The sequence below is a fragment of the Phacochoerus africanus genome, chromosome 15 (assembly GCF_016906955.1).
Source record: "Phacochoerus africanus isolate WHEZ1 chromosome 15, ROS_Pafr_v1, whole genome shotgun sequence".
In the NCBI taxonomy this organism is placed as follows: domain Eukaryota; kingdom Metazoa; phylum Chordata; class Mammalia; order Artiodactyla; family Suidae; genus Phacochoerus; species Phacochoerus africanus.
In genome coordinates this window covers 88,298,375-88,318,950 of record NC_062558.1, presented here as the reverse complement: position 1 = coordinate 88,318,950, position 20,576 = coordinate 88,298,375, and the positions used below count along the sequence as shown (strand labels likewise).

General features: G+C 39.1%; 1 protein-coding gene across 2 annotated transcripts in view; it reads left to right on the top strand.

Moving 5' to 3' along the window:
• The window catches only part of WAPL (WAPL cohesin release factor), a 92,441-nt gene that overhangs the window by 20,676 nt on the left and 51,189 nt on the right, over positions 1 to 20,576 (top strand). Inside the window, exons 3-4 of one of the 2 annotated variants that reach the window (XM_047759564.1) lie at positions 6,289 to 7,332; positions 9,555 to 9,655. In XM_047759564.1, coding sequence (XP_047615520.1) covers positions 6,289 to 7,332; positions 9,555 to 9,655 — 1,145 coding nt within the window. Of the gene's footprint in view, positions 1 to 6,288; positions 7,333 to 9,536; positions 9,656 to 20,576 lie in introns of both variants that reach the window. The other variant, XM_047759563.1, reaches the window with a different exon arrangement.

The window sequence follows — 20,576 nt, the reverse complement described above, 5'->3', positions numbered from 1 at the left end:
GGCTCAGTGGTAACAAACTGAACCAGTATCCATGAGGATGCAGGGTCAATCCGTGGTCTCTCAGTGGGTTAAGGATCCAGAGTTGCTGTGAATTGTGGTGTAGGTGACAGATGTAGCTAGGATCCTGCGTTGCTGTAGCTGTGGCATGAGCTGGCAGCTGCAGCTCTGATTTCAACCCCTAGTCTGGGAATTCCATGTGCTGCAGGTGTGGCCCTAAAAAGCAAAAAATCCCCTAATGTCCATTAAAAAAACACTATTTAAGAGAACTACCAGACCAGAGTAGGGGAGTATTAAAACTATGTAGAGAATGCCTATAGGAGTTCCCATTGTGAAGCAGTAGAAACAAATGGGTCTAGTATCCATGAGGATGTGGGTTCAATCCCTGGCCTCACTCAGTGGGTTAAGGATCTGGCGTTGCTGTGAGCTGTGGTGTAGGCCAGCAGCTACAGGTCCGATTAGACCCCCAGCCTGGGAAATCTCCATATGCCGTGAGTGCAGCCCTAAAAAGACAAAGAAAAGAAATAAAAAATAGAAAAATGGGAGTTCCCATTGTAACTCAGTAGGTTAAGAACCCAACATAGTGACCATGAAGATGTGGGTTTGATTCTTGGCCTTACTCAGTGGGTTAAGGATCCAGCATTGAAATTCTATGATTAACATACATAATTTCCCGCAGATATTTCTCTCCTTCTCTTATCCTTTACCAATTAAAAAATATAGTTTGGAGTGTTTGAAAACTTGCTAAAATTATAGATACTCTCCCTGAAAATGTGTGCACAGACATTTTTTTCAGTTTCACAAGATTTGCAGAACCCATGAAATCTATTGCTAAAACTGATCAAACCTCCTTCCCACTTGTTAAATACGTCTAAGAGTTCACTTTAACCCATGGAAGCCTCAAATCATTTCATCTGTTTATTTTCCATTATAAAACCATGTATATTCTAATTACTGTAAGTGTTGATATGTTTTTGTTTTTTTGAGAGTGTCATCTATTTTCTTTCAACATTAAGAACCCTGGAAGTTCCCTTGTGGCACAGTGAATTAAGGATCCTGGAGTTCCCGTCATGGTGCAGTGGTTAATGAATCTGACTAAGAACCATGAGGTTGCAGGTTCAATCCCTGGCCTTGCTCAGTGGGTTAACGATCCAGCGTTGCCGTGAGCTGTGGCATAGGTCACAGACACGCTCAGATCCCACATTGCTGTGGCTCTGGCGTAGGCCGGTGGCTACAGCTCCGATTCAACCCCTAACCTGGGAACCTCCATATGCCACGGGAGCAGCCCTAGAAAAGGCAAAAAGACAAAAAAACAAAAAAAAACAAAAAAAAATATCCCGTGTTGTCGCAGTTGTGGTGCAGATTCAGTCCCTGGCCTGGAAATTTCCACATGCTGCAGGTGTGCCTCTCCCAAAAGACTACTCCCCCATATAGTCTTTATTATGCTAAATTCTTCTCTAGTGTGTGGCCTAATATACAAAAGATTGAATACCTATTTAGTGATGTTAAAAGGTATTTTTAGAAGTTCCCATCGTGGCGCAGTGGTTAACGGATCCAACTAGGAACCATGAGGTTGCTGAGGTTGCGGGTTCGGTCCCTGCCCTTGCTCAGTGGGTTAATGATCCGGTGTTGCCGTGAGCTGTGGTGTAGGTTGCAGACGCGGCTCGGATCCCGAGTTGTTGTGGCTCTGGTGTAGGCCGGTGGCTACAGCTCTGATTCGACCCCTAGCCTGGGAACCTCCATATGCTGTGGGAGTGGCCCAAGAAATAGCAAAAAGACAAAAAAAAAAAAAAGTATTTTAAAAGTATTTCTGCAGATGATGGTGGGGAGTCTTCAACTGAAAGCTTTCTACATAACCAGTCTTTACCCTCTAGGTTTAGGCCTTAGAATGTAGTTTTGGAGTCCTTGCTTAAAGCTGATAGACTCGGGACCTAAGGAAATATTGGTGAACTTACAGGTTAGATTCCACTAAAGAAGGTTTCACTGGAGTTCCCGTTGTGGCTCAGAGGTAACGAACCTGACTGGTATCCATGAGGACATGGGTTCGATTCCCTGTCCCCGCTCAGTGCATTAAGGATTGGATGTTGCCGTGAGCTATGGTGTAGATTACAGATGCAGCTCAGATCTGGCACTGCTGTGACTGTTGTGTGTAGGCTGGCAGCTGCGAGCTCTGATTCATCCCCTAGCCTGGGAACTTCCATAGCTGCGGGTATGGCCCTAAAAAAAGAAAAGAATGTCTCACTAAGAGATTATTAAAAATATATCCTATACTGTAGCAGAGTTGTAATAACTCTGATAATTTGCATTTGTGTGGTGCTCTATATCCTGCAAATATCTGTAGGTACATTATCTTCTTTTGTCTATTCAACTTGCTCTTAAAACAGGTTTTATTAACTCATTTTTCAGATGAAGAAATTGTCTGAACTTTTTTTTTTTTTTTGGTCCTTTGCCATTTCTTGGGCCGCTGCTGCGGCCTACACCACAGCCAGAGCAACTCGAGATCCGAGCCACGTCTGCGACCTACACCACAACTCACAGCAATGCCGGATCCTTAGCCCACTGAGCAAGGCTAGGGATCGAACCTGCAACCTCATGGTTCCTAGTCGGATTCGTTAACCACTGCCCAAGTTCATTTTAGCCAGTTAAGTAGCATATAGCTGGTTTAGATGAAAACAGAATAATCTTTTTTTGTTAAAAAAAAAAAACATTTTTATTTCCTTTTTTTCCCTCCATCTTGATGTTTTGAGCTATAAAATGATTTTATCTGACATAGAAGCTGGGATATTTAAGGAAGGTGGTCAGTCGAATGCAGTTGCTGTTGTGCATTTTAGGACAAGTTAAGTTTACTCTCTCTTCTGAAGGTATGGTTAAGAATATTTGTTGAAGAACTAAATGGTGAAGGACTGTGTAGAAAGCAATCATTTTGAGCAGACTTGTAGTAGTTTTTAAAATTTTTTTCAGCTGCATGTGTGACATATGAAAGTTCCCAGGCCAGGGCTTGAATGTGAACCACATTGGAGCCACAGCTGTGACCTACGCCACAGCTGTGGCATTGCTTGATCCTTAACCCACTGTGCCACAGCAGGAAGCTCCTAATAAAATTTACTGTTAACGTAAACTTTTTGAGTCAGAAGGATGTTACATAAAACAATTAGAAACAGCTTAAATAGGTTTTGTGACATTAAGGCAATAGAATGCTGTATAACTATAAAAATGGTGTGGTATAGCATTTGTTGACATCGCATAGACTTTGGTGTAGCAATGCATACAAAGGATTCCCATAGCTGTTTATTAGGAAACAAACTCCTTTAGTGCTGTAAAGTAGTCTGGGTCAGTGGCTTCCCTTTTGAACACAGGAGGAAGTTGGAGCTCTCAGGAAAATTCCCAAAGTTAGGGGTCTTGCCTGAGCCTCTACAGAGCTAGTTTGATTAGGGCAACAAAAGAGTCCAGATTCAGTTACTATTGCTCTTTCCACTTGTTACAAAACCAGTGGTGGAGTTCTCTTGTGGTACAGCAGTGGCTTGGGTTGCTGCTGTGGCATGGGTTTGATCCCTACCAGGCCCAGGAATTTCCGATATGCCACAGGTGTGGCCAAAAAATAAATAAATAAATAAAAGCAGTAGTATTATTTTTTTAGGTTTGGTTTAGGCTTGGCTTTGCTTCTGCACCCTTTAAGATAGTATCAGATGTTAGAGTCAGTTTTTAATTCTTTGCTTTTTGGTATCTTATGCTTAGTGATTGGTACTTCTCACACCCCCACCTCCACCCCCCAGCATTTGGAGTTCCTGGGCCAGGGATCAGATCTGAGCTGCAGTTGTGACCCATGCTGCAGCTGTGGCAGTGCTGGATCCTTTAACCCACTGTGCTGAGCTGCGGATTAAACCTGGGTCATCTAGATGCTACAGAGACCCTGCTGATCTTGTTGCACTACAGTGGGAATTCCTAGTGATTGGTACTTCTGAGATTATGAAAGCCATAGTTCCTTGTCTTTGGCAGGTGTACCTATATATTAGATGCCTTTTGGAATTCCTGTTGTGGCTCAGTGGGTTAAGAACACAGCATGGTGTCCATGAGACTGCAGGTTCAATCCCTGGCTTTGCTCAGTGGCTTAAGGATTCGATGTTGCTGCAAGCTGTGGTGTAGGGCACAGATGTGGCTCATATCTGGTGTTGCCGTGGCTGTGGTGTAGGGTGGCAGCCGCAGTTCTGATTTGACCCCAGGAACTTCCATATGCCGCTGGTGCAACCTTAAAAAGGGGAAGAAAAGTTAGATACCTTCTAAAAGTAAGTAAATATAAATTTTATTTACACCTGTTGGGTAGCATTAAAAATCGTCAGTGAATTCATGTAAAGCATTACTTTGCTTTTTTTTTTAAATTTTATTATAGTTGATTTGCAGTGTTCTGTCATTTTTTGCTGTACAGCGAAGGGACCCAATTATACATATATATGTACATTGTTTTTTTCACATTATTCTCCATCGTGTTCCATCACATGTGACTAGATATAGTTTTCCTGTGCTATACAGCAGGACCTTTGTTCTTAGTGGTTTATTAATTGAGATTTGTAAATGGCTTTTCTTAAATATAGGTGTTTTTGTTTGTTTGTTTGTTTTTGCTTTTTAGGGCTGCACCCGAGGCATATGGAGGTTCCCAGGCTAGGGTCTAATCGAAACTACAGCTGCTGTCCTACACTACAGCTGCTGTCCTACGCCACACCCACAGCAATGCAGGATCCAAGCCAAATCTGCGACCTATTCCACACAGCTCACGGCATTGCCAGATCCTTAACCCACTGAGCGAGGCCAGGGATCGAACACGCAACCTCATGGTTCCTAGTCACATTTGTTTCTGCTGTACCATGGCAGGAACTCCCATTTGTTTGTTTTCTTTTTCAGCCACCCCCTCTGCATATGGAAGTTCCAGGGATAGGGATTGAATGTGAGCCTGAGCTGTGACCTGTGCCGCAGCTGTACCAATAGTAGATCCTTAACCCACTGCACCAGGCCAAGGATCAAACTGGTGCCTCCACAGAGACAAGCTGAATCATTAAACCACTGTACCACGGTGGAAACTGTTTTTTGTAATTTTATTTTTTGGCATAAACATTTTGCCTTGGTTTTTCTACTAATAAGTGCTTGGATAATTAATTGTCATATTTGCACTTCTCATTTAGAAAGATTAAAAAAATTTGATGATAAAAATTAAAGACAACAAAAATGAATTCCCCAGGTACAAATCAAACAGGCAGTTTAAGATTTATCACTGGGTGATACGGATAAATGGCCACTGTAGCTACTTTACTTAGGCATCAGAGCCACTTTTAAAAAATAAAAAAGCCTTAGGGAGTTTCCTGTTGGCCTAGCAGTTAAGGATCTGGCATTGTCACTGCTATGGCTTGGGTCCAGTCCCTGGCCCAGTAACTTCTGCATGCCACAGGTGTGGCCAAAAACAAAACAAAACAAAACAAAAAAAACCTTTGAAGTTATATGGCTTTTAGGATTAGGAGAAAGAACCGAAAGCAGAAATAGCTAAAGTAACTGATCCTGAAACAGATTTCTAGACAGAGTGGCATGCCATATGGGCAGCGCTACTCCAAAGAAATACAGACATTTATTGTGTTACACTTAGGTTTTACTAAATAATTTTTTATTTACTTTTTGTCTTTTTAGGGCTGTACTCATGCCACATGGAAGTACCCAGTCTAGGGGTCGAATTAGAGCTACAGATGCCGGCCCATGCTATAGCCACAGCAATTTGGGATCCAATGTGGAGCCACATCTGTGACCTCCACCATACATAGCTCACGGCAATGCCAGGTCCTTAACTCAGTGAGCAAAGCCGGTGATCTAACCCGCATCCTCATGGAAGCTAGTTGGGTTCGTTACTGCTGAGCCACAACAGAAACTCTGTTTTTTTTTGTTTGTTTTTGTCTACTAAATTTAATATAAGCATTTTTATCTCAAAAATCTATAGTACCTCTGAGAAGGTTTGGTTGAGTTTCATTCTGAATTGATCTTTAACATTGTCGAAATCCCATGAGTTTAGGGTAACAATTTTAAGGGACTTGGATGCCTAGGGAGGGGTCACTAGAAGACATGAGACCTGTACACTGAAAAGGTAGAAGGGGAGATGTCAAATATGTAAACATTTATTTCTTTAAAATTGAAAATTATTGCAGTTATTTCAAAATTAATTGACTATGCTATTAATTAGGCAACTGTCCTTTTTATTTAACTTTTACATTGATGTCATTCATGTTTTTATCCTTGACTTATTTTTCATTTTTATAGATAAAGTGGAGAGCTTTAGTGAAGAACATGAAAAGAATAGTCACCATATTTACAAAAATGCTGAAGACAGTACTAAGAAACCCAGTGCAGAAACTACAGTGGTTTCTGGATACAGAGCTGATGAAATCAAGGAAACAAATGATACTTGGAACTCCCAGCATGGAAAAAGATCAGAATCTCCATCAGAAACATCTCCAATCAAGGGATCTATAAGAACTGGTTTGTATGAATGGGATAATGATTTTGAAGATATCAGATCAGAAGATTGTGTTTTAAGTTTGGATAGTGGTCCTGTTTTGGAGATGAAGGATGAGGATTTAAAAAATCGATTGGAAAATCTAAATGAAGCCATTGAGGAAGACATCATGCAAAGTGTTCTTAGGCCGAGTAACTGTAGGACGTACTGTAGGGCCAATAAAGCAAAATCCTCACAAGGAGCATCAAGTTTTGATAAGCTAATGGACGGCACCAGTCAGGCCTCAGCCAAAGCAAACAGTGAATCAAGTAAAGATGGCCTGAATCAGGCAAAGAAAGGCAGTGTAAGTTGTGGGACCAGTTTTAGAGGGACAGTTGGACGGACTAGAGATTATACTGTTTTGCATCCATCTTGCTTGTCAGTTTGTAATGTTACCATACAGGATACTATGGAACGCAGTATGGATGAGTTCACTGCATCAACTCCTGCAGATTTGGGAGAAGCTGGCCGGTTAAGAAAAAAGGCAGACATTGCGACATCTAAGACCACTACTAGATTTCGACCTAGTAATACTAAATCTAAAAAGGATGTTAAACTTGAATTTTTTGGTTTTGAAGATCATGATGATACAGGAGGTGATGAAGGAGGTTCTGGGAGTTCTAATTACAAAATTAAGTATTTTGGCTTTGATGATCTCAGTGAAAGTGAAGATGATGAAGATGATGACTGTCAAGTGGAAAGAAAGACAAGCAAAAAAAGAACTAAAACAGCTCCATCACCCTCCTTGCAGCCTCCTCCAGAAAGCAATGATAATTCCCAGGACAGTCAGTCTAGTACTAATAATGCAGGTAAGACTTAAAAAAAATTATTGCAAGTGAATATGTTTTTCAGGCTTAAATAACAGCTACTTAGTTTCCTCCTAGGTAATCAATTTTAGTTTGTTACCGTGTTTAATTTTAATAGAAGTACCTATTTAGAGTCAAAGATTACCTTATCCAGAGATACAGCACTTTAAATGTTAATAAAGTTCCACTTTGTAAGGAACCAACTTGTAAATGGAAGAGTCTTTTCATGTTTGTATTTTATTTCCACCTAGCAGTTGAGTTTTTAAAGTGTGTGTGTGTGTGTGTGTTCATGTGTCTACAGGTTTTTCAACTTCGAAAAACCAAATGTAGTGGAGACATAAGGATAGATTCTGGTCATTTAGTACTCTGTTGATATTAAATGGTTATAATGAGGGAAATAGGAGAACATTGAAATAAAGCCTTTGTAGTTGTCTCAAAACTAATCAGCTAATGTTAAAAATGTTCTAAAGAAATTTTAAACTTATAAAGTTAAGATTTAATCTTTGGAATCACTCACTTGGAATTCCCACTGTGGTGCAGCAGGTTTAAGAATCTAGCATTGTCTCTGTGGCAGTGCCAGTTTGATTCCTGGGCCTGTGCAGTGGGTTAAGGATCTGGTGTTGCTACAGTTGTTGCGTAGGTTGCAGCTGCAGCTCAGATTTGGTCCCTGGCCAGGGAACTTCCATATGTTATGGATGTGACCGGAAAAGAAAAAAAAGAATCACTCTCTTAAATTGAGTTAATAATATTGAAAAGTGCTGATTAAGTATTTATACACTCTTACTAGTGAAAAATTAATTTGCACTTTAAGATAGTAGAATCAGTAATGACTCCGCCTTTGAGGAGTTGGTAATCTCCACTGTGAGAGACAAAGGAAAGAAATAGGTTGGCTTTGCTCTGAACAAGTCATTACTTGACAAGGGCTTTGTGAAGTGGATTGAGTGAGGAAGCCTCAGTGTGAAAGCCTCTGGGACACAGGGGCTATCTTTATTTATATTTAACCAGTACAGTTTTCCTTAACAGTTTACTTGTTAAAGCTTTTGTCCTTTTAAGGTCATAGAAGAAGAGTTATTATGGTGAATTAAAATTATCATAGTATTCATACATATAGGTTCTCTTGTAAAGTATGTCATACCATTTTGCTTTATTTGGCTTAAAAATAGTTTTGCTAGATTAGAATCATGCGCATAAATAAGTTTCAGAATTTATCCAACGTTTTGAATCTCTTCTGGAGAACTGAAGTTTGCTGCAGCCTTGCTTGTCACTTGAGATTTGACTGGGCAAACAGCTTTACGTTTGCTTTCTCAGGAGGATGATAAGTTAATTATGTAATGAAACCTGAGCTCCATTCCTGCCAGAAGCTACTTGACTCTCATGCAAACCTTGATAGCAAATTATCCTAATCTGCAGGTCAGAATCTGTGGCCGAAATTTATATTTTAAAACAATAAACTTTTTAAGCTTTAAAATAAGAAGGTTGGAATCTGAGTCTTCATATATTGTATGAATAGCAATCATTTTTAAGGATTGGAATAGAGAAAAGTTTATTTTTTAATTTTCTTTTTTCTTTATTTTTTGGTTTTGGTCAGAAAAATTACAACCATTTGGAAATTAATGCTTTGGTTAGTTTTGTGGGAATGTATATCCACAAACGACTGAACTACATTGTACTAGGTCATTCTATGTCTTTTGCCAAGGATAGCTATATCCTTTTTTTTTTTTTTAAATGTGGCTTTTGTAGATGTAAGTAGGCATTCTTTAAAGGCAAGTGTGATTCAGTGTACTTAAATTCTGGAAAAATAGTACAGGTAGATACCACCTGATGGTATGTGTATATGTGTGTGTGTTTAAACTAGACCATACCAGCGTCAATGTCTATAGATATCTAGCAGTTATATGAACTTTATATAAGAACTTTATATAATTTGAAGAACAAATATTCTGGAAAAGAATTAATTTTGGCAGTAAAACTGGAGCACATACACAACAACTAGGTTTCTGGTTTTCTTTTAGAGTAGGTGACAGGCAAGGGGTGAGCATGGGAGAATGAAATTTAGTAATACTGGGAATATTTTGTCAACTATGTGGAGCTTTTATTCCTTTATTTTTTTCTCCCCACAGTATACCTTTCTCCCCAAAATGTTTATAGGTTGTCTGGTAGATAATTTGAAATAATAGAAAGCTAGCTAGTTTTGATTACCATTTCAGAAAACTTGGATTTTACAGAGGACTTGCCTGGTGTGCCTGAAAGTGTGAAGAAGCCTCCAAATAAACAAGGAGATAAATCAAAGGAAAATACCAGAAAGATTTTTAGTGGCCCCAAACGGGTAAGTAAAACATTAACAGTGATTTGTATTATTTAATGTTGGAGGGCTCAACTCTTATTTTTTTTATTTTTTATTTTTTTGGCTTTTGCCATTTCTTGGGCGGCTCCTGCGATATATTAGAGGTTCCCAGGCTAGGGATCGAATTGGAGGCATAGCCACCAGCCTACGCCAGAGCCACAGCAGCATGGGATTCGAGCCACATCTGCAACCTGCACCACAGCTGATCCTTAACCCACTGAGCAAGGCCAGGGATCGAACCCTCATGGTTCCTAGTCGGATTCATTAACCACTGAGCCACCACGGGAACTCCCAACTCTTAATTTTTTTATTTAAAAATTACAACAAACATCATGACAACTAAATTTTGCCTTTCAAAGGATATATCTAAGTCTTTTTTTTTTTTTTTTGGTCTTTTTGCTATTTCTTGGGCTGCTCCCGCAGCATATGGAGGTTCCCAGGCTAGGGGTTGAATTGGAGCTGTAGCCACCGGCCTACGCCAGAGCCACAGCAACGCGGGATCAGAGCCACGTCTGCAACCTACACCATAGCTCATGGCAACGCCGGATCGTTAACCCACTAAGCAAGGGCAGGGACCGAACTGGCAACCTCATGGTTCCTAGTCGGATTCGTTAACCACTGCGCCACGACGGGAACTCCTATCTAAGTCATTTTTGAAAAACATTGTAACCATTTTTTGAAGTGTGGTAAAACATACATGATGTTTATTATATGCACCTGTACAATTCCATAACATTAAATAGATTCACAGTATTTGTAGCTACCACCATTATCAAAACCCAAAACTTTTCATCATCTCTAACAAAAACACTGTACCCATTAAACAATAACTTCATTCATTAAATAGTAACACTACCATTGACCTACCCAGCCCTTGGTAATTACTATTTTACTTTCTATATCTAAAACGCTCCTTATTCTAGATACCTCATATAAGTGTAATCAGAGTATTTGTCTTTCTGTGTCTGCCTTATTTCACTAAGCATTGTGTTCAAGATCCACCCCTGTTGTAGCATATGTCAAAGTGTTGTTCCTTTTTCGTGGCGGAATAATATTCCATTGTGTGTGTATACCACATTTTGCTTATCCATTCATCTGTAGATGGACACCTGGGTTGTTATTTTGGTTATTTGAGTCCTTGGTTTCACTTGATTTGGATCCCTAGGTTAACTGTGAAACTGTTTTCCACTTCGTACCATTTTTATTTTTATTTTTATTTTTAGGTCTTTTTGCTATTTCTTGGGCCGCTCCCACAGCATATGGAGGTTCCCAGGCTAGGGGTCGAATCGGAGCTGCAGCCACCGGCCTACGCCAGAGCCACAGCAACGCGGGATCCGAGCCGCGTCTGCAACCTACACCACAGCTCATGGCAACGCCGGATCGTTAACCCACTGAGCAAGGGCAGGGATCGAACCCGCAACCTCATGGTTCCTAGTCGGGTTCGTTAACCACTGCGCCACGACGGGAACTCCCGTACCATTTTTATATTCTCGTCAGCAGTGCATAAGGGTTTCAGTTTTCCACATCTTCACCAACTCTTGTTATTTTCTGAGTTTTCTTTTGTTTTTTTGGATAATACTTGTCCTAATGTGTGTGAAATGGTATCTTATTGTGGTTTGATTTGCATTTTCCTAACTAGTGATATTGAGCATCTTTTTATGTACCTACTAGATGTTTGTATATCTTCTTTTTTTCAGTTTTGTTGAAGTATAGTTAATTTACAAGGTTGTGATAATGTTTACTGTTAAACAAAGTGACTCAGTCATACATATACACATACCCATTTTCTCTCAGAGTCTTTTCCCACATAGCTTATCACAGAATACTGAATAGAGTTCTCTGCGCTATACAGAAGGTCCCTGTTGGCCAATTGTTCTGTATACCTCAGTATGCACCTGCCAGTACCATGGTCCCCTTTGATAACCTAAGTTTTTCAAAGTCTGTGATGCAAAAAAGTATCTGTATCCTTTTTTTTTTATTTTAGGATTTCACGTATGGGTGATATCATATGATGTTTGTCCTTCACTGTTTGACTAACTTCACTTAGTATGATAATTTCTAGGTCCATCCATGTTACTACAAATGGCATTATTTCATTGTATCTTTATGGTCAAGTAATATCTCATTGTATACGGAGTTCCCATTGTGGCGCAGCAGAAACAAATCCAACTAGTAACCATGGGTTACCAAGTTTCGGGTTCAATCCCTGGCCTCACTCAGTGGGTTAAGGATCTGATGTTGCTGTGAGTTGTTGTGTAGGTTGCAGATGCGGCTCTGATCTTGTGTTGCTGTATCTGTGGCATAGGCTGGCAGCTGTAGCTCTGATTTGACCCCTAGCCTGGGAAACTCCATTATGCCTCGAGTGTAGCCCTAAAAGGCAAAAGAAAAAAAAATTCATTGTGTATGTGTATTACATCTTCTTTATTCATTCCTCTGTTGATGACATTTAGGTTGCTTCCATATCTTGGCTATTGTAAATAGTGCTGCAGTGAACATTGGGATGCATGTATATTTTTGAAATATGGTTTTCTCTGGATAGATGCCCAGGAGTGGAATTGCTGGATTGTATGGTAGTTCTCTTTTTAGTTTTTTGAAGAAGCTGTATACTGTTTTCCATAGTGGTTGCACCTCTGTACATTCCCACCAACAGTGTAAGAGGGTTTCCTTTTCAGCATACCCTCTCCAGCATTATTTGTAGACTTTTTGATGATGGCCATTCTGGCTGGTGTAAGGTGGTGCCTCATAATAGTTTTAATTTGCATTTCTCTAATGATTCGTGATGTTGAGCATCTTTTCGTGTGTCTTTTGGCCATCTGTATGTCTTTGGAGAAGTTTATTTAGATCTGTCCATTTTTTTGATTGGGTTGTTTTTTGGTATTGAGCTGCATGAGGTGTTCTTTATTTTTTGGAGATTAATCCCTTGTCAGTTGCTTCATTTGCAAATATTTTCTCCTATTCTCTGGGTTGTCTTTTGTTTTATGGTTTCCTTTGCTGTGCAAAAACTTTTAAGTTTAATTAGGTCTCATTTGTTTTTGTTTTTATTATCATTAGGCAGTGGATTGCAGAAGATATTGCTGCAGTTTATGTCAGTGTTAAGCCTTTGTTTTCCTCTAAGAGTTTATAGTATCTGGTATTACATTTAGATCTTTAATCCATTTTGAGTTTATTTTTGTGTATGATGTTAGAGAAAGTTCTGATTTCATTCTTTTGCATGCAGGCTGTCCAGTTTTCTAGCACACACTTATTGAAGATAATGTCTTTTTGATATTGTAAATTCTTGCCTCCTTTGTCATAGATTAATTGATCTTAGGTGCTTGAGTTTATTTCTGGGCTTTGTATCATGTTCCATTGATCTATATTTCTTTTTGTTGTTGTTGTTGTTGTTGTTGCTATTTCTTGGGCCGCTCCCGCGGCACATGGAGGCTCCCAGGCTAGGGGTCGAATCGGAGCTGCAGCCACCGGCCTACGCCAGAGCCACAGCAACGCGGGATCCGAGCCGCGTCTGCAACCTACAGCAGAGCTCACGGCAACGCTGGATCGTTAACCCACTGAGCAAGGGCAGGGACCGAACCCACAACCTCATGGTTCCTAGTCGGATTCGTTAACCACTGCACCACGACAGGAACTCCGGTACTGTATTGTTTTGATGACTCTAGCTTTGTAGTGTAGTCTAAAGTCAGGGAGCCCGATTCCTTCAGCTCCATTTTTCATTCTCAGGATTGGTTTGGCTTTTCAGGGTCTTTTGTGTTTCCATACAAATTTAAAAATTTTTTTTATTTTGTTTTGTGAAAAATGACATTGGTAATTTAATAGGGATTGCATTGACTCTATGAACTGCCTTGGGTAGTATACTCATTTTGACAATATTGATTCTTCCAATCCAAGAGCATGGTATGTCTTTCCATCTGTTTATATCATCTTTGATTTCTTTCATCAACGTGTTACAGTTTTCTGAGTCCTGGTTTTTAGTCTCTTTTCCTAGATATTTTATTTTCGATGCAGTGGTATAAATGGGATTGTTTCCCTAATTTCTCTTTCTAATTTTTCATTGTTAGTATATAGAAATGCAGTTGATTTCTGTGTATTAATTTTGTATCCAAATTCATTGATGAGCTGTAACAGTTTTCTGGTAGCATATTTAGGATTTTCTAGGTGGGGTACCATGTTATCTGCAAACAGTGATAGTTTTACTTCTTTCTTTCCAATTTGGATTCCTTTTCTTTCCTTTTCTTTGATTGCCGTGGCTAGGACTTCCAAAACTATGTTGAATAGAAGTGGTGAGAGCAGGAATTCTTTCAGCTTTTCAATGTTGAGAATGATGTTAGCTGTGGTTTTGTCATATATGGCTTTTATTATGTTGAGGTAGGTTCCCTCTGTGCCCACTTTCTGAGGGATTTTTATCAGAAATGCATGTTGGAGTTTGTCAAAAGCTTTTTCTGCATCTATTGAGGATCATGTAGTTTTTATTCTTCAGTTTGTTAATATGGTGTACCACACCGATTGATATACAGATATTGAAAAATCCTTGCATCCCTGGGATAAATCCACTTGATCATGGTGTATGATCCTTTTAATGTATTTCTAGGTTTGGTTTGCTTGTATCTTGTTGAGGATTTTTGCATCTATGTTCATGAGCGATATTGGCCTGTAATTCTCTTTTTTTGTGGTATCTGTCTGGTTTTGCTATCAGGGTGATGGTGGCTTCATAGAATGAGTTTGCGGTGTTCTTCCCTCTGCAGGTTTTTTTTTTGGGAGTAGTTTTAAAGATACGTGTTAACTCTTCTCTAATTTTTTTTTTTCTCTTTTAGGTCTGCACCTGAGGCATATGGAAGTTCCCAGGCCTAGGGGTCGAACTGGAGCTGTAGCTGCTGGCCTATGCAACAGCCAAAGCAATGTGGGATCCGAGCCATGTCTCCAACCTGCACCAGAGCTTGTGGCAATGCTGGATCCTAAATCTACTGAGCAAGTCCAGGGGTCGAACTTGCATCCTCATGGATACTAGTTGAGTTCGAAATCACTGAGCCACAATGGGAATTCCTCTAAATTTTTAATAGGATGCACCTGTGAAACCATCTGGTTCTGGACTTTAGTTTGTTAGACGTTTTTTGTTTTTTTGTTTGTTTTTGTCTTTTTGTCTTTTCTAGGGCTGTACCTGCAGCTTATGGAAGTTCCCAGGCTAGGGGTCTAATTGGAGCTGTAGCTGCCGGCCAATGCCAGAGCCACAGCAACGTGAGATACGAGCTGCGTCTGTGACCTACACCACAGCTCAGGGCAACCCTGGATCCTTAACCCACTGAGCGAGGCCAGGGATCGAACCCGCAACCTACTAGTCGGATTCGTTAACCACTGAGCCACAATAGGAACTCCTGTTAGAAGTTTTTAAATCACATTTTTAATTTCAGATTTGTGATTGGTCCATTTATCTTTTCTATTTCTTCCTGGTTTAGTCTTGAAAGATTGTACCTTTCTAAGAATTTGGACATTTGTATGTCTTTTTTGCAGAAATGTCTGTTCATTGTCCATTTTTGAATTGAGTTGTTTGGCTTTTTAATGTTTAGTTTTAGGAGTTCTTAATATATTCTAGATATTAATGCTTTATTAGATATATAATCTGCACATAGATTCTCCTATTCTTTCTTTGAGTTGTCTCTTTACTTTGCTAATATGCTTTAATTTCAGCAAAGTCCAGTTTATCTAGGGTTTTCCTTTTGTTACCTGTGCTTCTGGTGTCATATCCAAGAAATCATTGTCAAATTGGATGTCATATAGGTTTTCCTCTGTATTTTCTACTAAATTTTATAGTTTTAGGTTTTACATTCAGATCATCCATTTTGAGTTGATTTTTATATATAGTGTAAAGGGTCTGGCTTCATTCTTATGGATTATATAAGTCATTTTAATATGGTCCAGCATAGGTGTTGAGAATATTTTACTTGACCTTTTTTTTTTTTGTCTTCTTAGTGCTGCACCCACAATATACGGAGGTTCCCAGGCTAGGGGTTGAATTGGAACTACAGCTGCTGGCCCTACACCACAGCTGCAACAACATCAGATCCGAGCTGCGTCTTCGACCTTCATCATAGCTCATGGTAACGCAGGATCCTTAATCCACTGAGCGAGGCCAGGGATCAAACCCGCAACCTCATTGCTCCTAGTCGGATTCGTTTCCAATGCGCCACAATGGGAACTCCTCTGTTAGTTTGTCACTGAAAATTGCAGTTAGAAACTGTTGACTTTTTGAGTAGATAGACGTACTTTTAAGCAACTAAAGAATGAGTGTGTGTTTTATGGCCTTGTTTTATTTTTTTTCTTTTACCTCTGTGAAGAGCCAGTTGGGAATCTTTTCAAAATGATTGCGTTTTACTTTTGAACCCCCTTGGTGCCCACTCCCCCACCAGAAAAGAAAGTGCTTAACGCTGAATTCAGGAGAGCTAACTTGCTCTGGAACGAGGAGCCAGGGTAGTGTTGTGTAATGTCTATAGCCCTTAGTGCTTAGATGAGGCTTTTTTTTTTTGATTATTGTATGGCATGTGTTGATTTCTACTGTAACAGTTACCAAATTTTTTGGTCTTAGGACTACTTTACAGTCTTAAAAAATTTATTGAGAATCCCAAAGAGCTTTTGATTATATGTTATATTTATCAATATTTATCTACCTAGATTGATTCCCCTTTGAAAAAAAATTTGTCATGGAGTTCCCTTCGTGGCTCAGTGGTTATCGAACCCAACTAGGATCCATGAGAATGCAGGTTCAATCCCTGGCCTCGCTCAGTGGGTTAAGGATCCGACATTGCTGTGAGCTGCGGTATAGTTCGAAGACACGGCTTGGATCCCAAGTTGCTGTGGCTCTGGCGTAGGCCAACAGCTGTAGCTCTAATTCAACCCCAAGCCTGGGAACTTCCATGTGCCGCAGGTGCAGCCCTAAAAAGCAAAAAAAAAAAAAAAAAAGGTTGTAATTACACACAGTCTTTTTTCTCCCCTCCTCCCCTATATGTGTGTGTATTATGTTACATCTTCTCTGTCATATTTAAAAGTAAGATGTTGAGTTGTAGATAGAATGCTTTTCTTAAGTAAAAAGATAGTCTCATACCTAACTATGGTTATGATTATAATACCTAAGAAAATTAGTAATTCTTTGGTGTAACCTGATCTCTAGTCCATATTCAGTTTTCCTCGGTTGTCTCCAAATTGTCTTTTAGCTATTTTCCCCAAAACTATAACCATTTACGTGTTATGTCTCAAGCCCAGAGTTTGTTTGTTTGTTTGTTTATTTATTTATTTATTTATTTTGGCTGCACCCAGGGCATATGGAAATTCTAGGGCCAGGGATGGAACTGTGCCACAGTCGAGACCTACAACAAGGCTGGATCCTTAACCTGCTGTGCCACCCAGAAACTTCCTACTTATTATGTCTGTTTAATCTTGTACAGTCCTCTCATCTTTTTAAAATTCTTCATGGCACTGATTTAACTTCTTTAAGAGCCCGGGATATTTGTCTTGTAGAATGTTTCACATTCAGAATTTATCTGATTGTTTCCTGTTGATGTAAGTTGTTACTCCACTATATTGAAGTAATAGGATGTCATAAAACACTGGAAGCTAAGTCTACACGTTTGATTAGGCTCAAGTTGAACATAATTTGGCAAGAATTCCTCAAAGTAATGTTGTGTATATTGTCAGAAGCTGTGTAATACCTGGTTATTCCACTTAGTATTCTTTGACCACCTATTGAAGATAATGGTCACTGGATCGCTCCAAAAATCATGTTTTTCCTTTTTTAATTTAATTAGTAAGCTTCTGGGTGTTACTTTGACACCAGGTGAATATTCTGTTCCCCATTATGGTTTTATGCCATTATTTTAGCATCCATTGTTTGTTTTTAAATTTTTTAAAATTAAAGTATGGTTGATTTACAGTGTTGTGTCAGTTTTTGCTCTACAGCAAAGTGACCCAGTTATATGTACATTCTTTTTCTCTTATTATCTTCCATCATGTTCTATCATTAGAGATTGGATATAGTTCCTTTTGCTATACAGTAGGATCCACTGTTGATCTTTGCCTGCATCACTTATTACGCTGATAGCTACAGAACAGTGAGTTTTCTAATTGTTGTTTATTCTACATTTAATAATTAGGATTTTGTAAATAGAAGTTTTCTTTCTCATCATCCCTGCCCCCTCCCTATTACTATCACTGTAGACTCAACTGTTATTTATTAAATGTATTTGTAATAGATTTGGCTAGAATGAGCCATTTCGAGCCTTTTTTTATGTCCTTCTTATGTAATCCCTTCATCTTTGAGCACTTATTTTACTTTTTGTACAACAGATGACCCACACTCATCTTGTACTTTCAATCATGGAATCATTCATTTATCTAAGGATCTTTAGTTCATTTTGTGGGGAGTAGTAATTAGAAACCCAGATCTGAGTGCTGGGTGTATTCATTGCTTCTAGACTCTTTCACTGGGCAGAGAGCTATGAAACATGTTGAAAAATAAACTGAGTTCATGTGGATAGTTTCATTTCAAATTTAACATATCAGAAGTTTGTATTTAGCTTTCTTGCTTTATTCTACAGCATATATTACTTTTTAAATTACAATACCTATATCTTTGAATAGTAAATACACTGAGTGAGATTTAAGATTTTTTTTTTTTGGGGGGCCTTTTTTTTTTCCCAGGGCTGCACCCATGACATATGGAAGTTCCAGGCTAGGGGTTGAATTGTAGCTACAGCTGCCGGCCCATGCGACAACCACAGCAACTTGGGATCCGAGCCCCGTCTACAACCTAAACCATGCCTCGTGGCAATGCTGGATCCCTGACCCCCTGAACAAGAGCAGGGATCGAACCCACATCCTCATGGGTACTAGTCAAATTTGTTTGTGCTGCCCCACAACAAGAACTCCAAGAATTCTTAACAGTTCTTTTTGTCTTTAAATTATTTTACTAATGATGTTTTGAAATAATATATATATTACTATTATTTTTAGGCCTGTATTTGCAGCATATGAAAGTTCCTAGGCTAGGGGTGGAATTGGAGCTACAGCTGCTGGCCTGTGCCACAGCCACAGCAACTCGGGATCCAAGTCGTGTCTGTGACGCATACCACAGCTCACGGCAATGCCAGATCCTTAACTCAATAAGCTAGGCCAGGGATGGGACCCGCATCCTCATGGATACTGGTCGGGTTCATTACCACTGAGCCACAGCAGGAACTCCTTGAAATAATTTTTATTTTGCACATGTTAATTCAATATTCATTTGTACTTGTGATCACTTTTTAAACTTAGTTTTAAATTTAATATTGAATTTATTTCTTTGTTACCAACATGGCTTAGAAGGCAGCAGTGTACATGTACTTGACCTGATTATGAAGGAATCTTTCTGGCCTAAAGTAAATCAGGTCATGCAACCAAGTAGACAGAAGACCTATTTACTGTTGTCAGAGGAAAATTAAGAGAATTATTTATTAATTATGAAACCAAAAGAGTTGTGAGATTGGACTCATTTGAAAGATGTAATATAGGTAAAGCTCTGCCTTAAAACAATAGTCCTGAAGAGGCTTCAATAAATGTTTTAATTTTCTTTTTAATGTCCTGTTAAAAGGTTTGCGAAAATCCTTTTTAAGAGAAATTATGTCAGAATTCTTTCACTTAGATATTACTACTGCTTTGGTGGATTAGTAAGCTTCAAAAATGAGACTTTGATCCTGAGTGTTATAGTACTTTAATAAAAAGTAATAAAAAATGTTTTAGATCCTGTGGAGTTATATATCCTTATGAAAATATCTAGGTAAAGAATTTAGAAGCCTACTTCAGGAAGAGAGCAACAAGAAATTAAGCAGTATAAAAATCCCTAGCTCTTAGAAGAAATAGGTCATCCATTTGTCTTTAAGACAGCTAAAAGACTACTTAAGAGTTGTTTAAAAAGGGAGCAAACCATTGAGAAACAAATATCAGTGATTTTACCTGAGTTTTGATGGGTGTAAAGTAATAGAGGAAATAAATGAGATCAAAGTTTTAAGCATTTATAAATTAATACAGTGGAAAGAATAGATGTTTCATATATATAAGAAATTAGGATTCATGTTTTCTATGTAAAGATGAGATAAGCTCAATTCTCCAAGGAGTTTTTAATGTAGGTTATCCCCCAAATCTCTAGGGAGAAAGGAAAGGGGGGTGGTCACTAGGTAGGTGGGTGTAGGAAATGTTCTCAGTAGTTGTTCCATTTTTCTGTTATAATAGAAATACCCTCCTCTAGTGGATAGGTCACTGGGAGTGTCTGAGTCTTCTCTAATCATTAAAAGCACCAATGACCTCATTTTTGTGTGGTGTAGTGGTGGCCCATGTCTTGTAGTGGCAAATTTTCCTCTATCAGGGTTTCTTAGCCTTAACACAGATGTTGTGGTTTGAATGAATCTTTGTTGTGGAGGGTAGCCCTGTACACTGGAGAATATTTAGCAACATCTCTGGCCTTACCCACCAGATGCTAGTCCTCTCTGCCCCTCTTCACACCCCCCTTTCAACCAAGAAATCTCTTGGACATTACTAAATGTTCTGTGGGGGTCAAAATGATCCATGTTTCTCCCCCCTCCCCAGGTTTTGTGTGGTATGTGTGACTTGACAGTAAGTTACAGACTTGATGCTGATTACTCCTAAATACCTTGGTTTGTACTTTTAGAAACAAGAATGCTCTACTATATAGCTATAGTATACCCATCAAAACCAGGAAACTAATAATAATACTGGTACAATAATTCAGTCTAATCCACAGGTCCCATTCCATTTTACCTGTTGTTTCAATAATGGTCTTTATATGGCAAAACAGATACTACCCCCCCCCACCCCCCCACCCCACCCCCACCTCAGTCTTCCAGACAAAGAGCCCATGATCCAATTC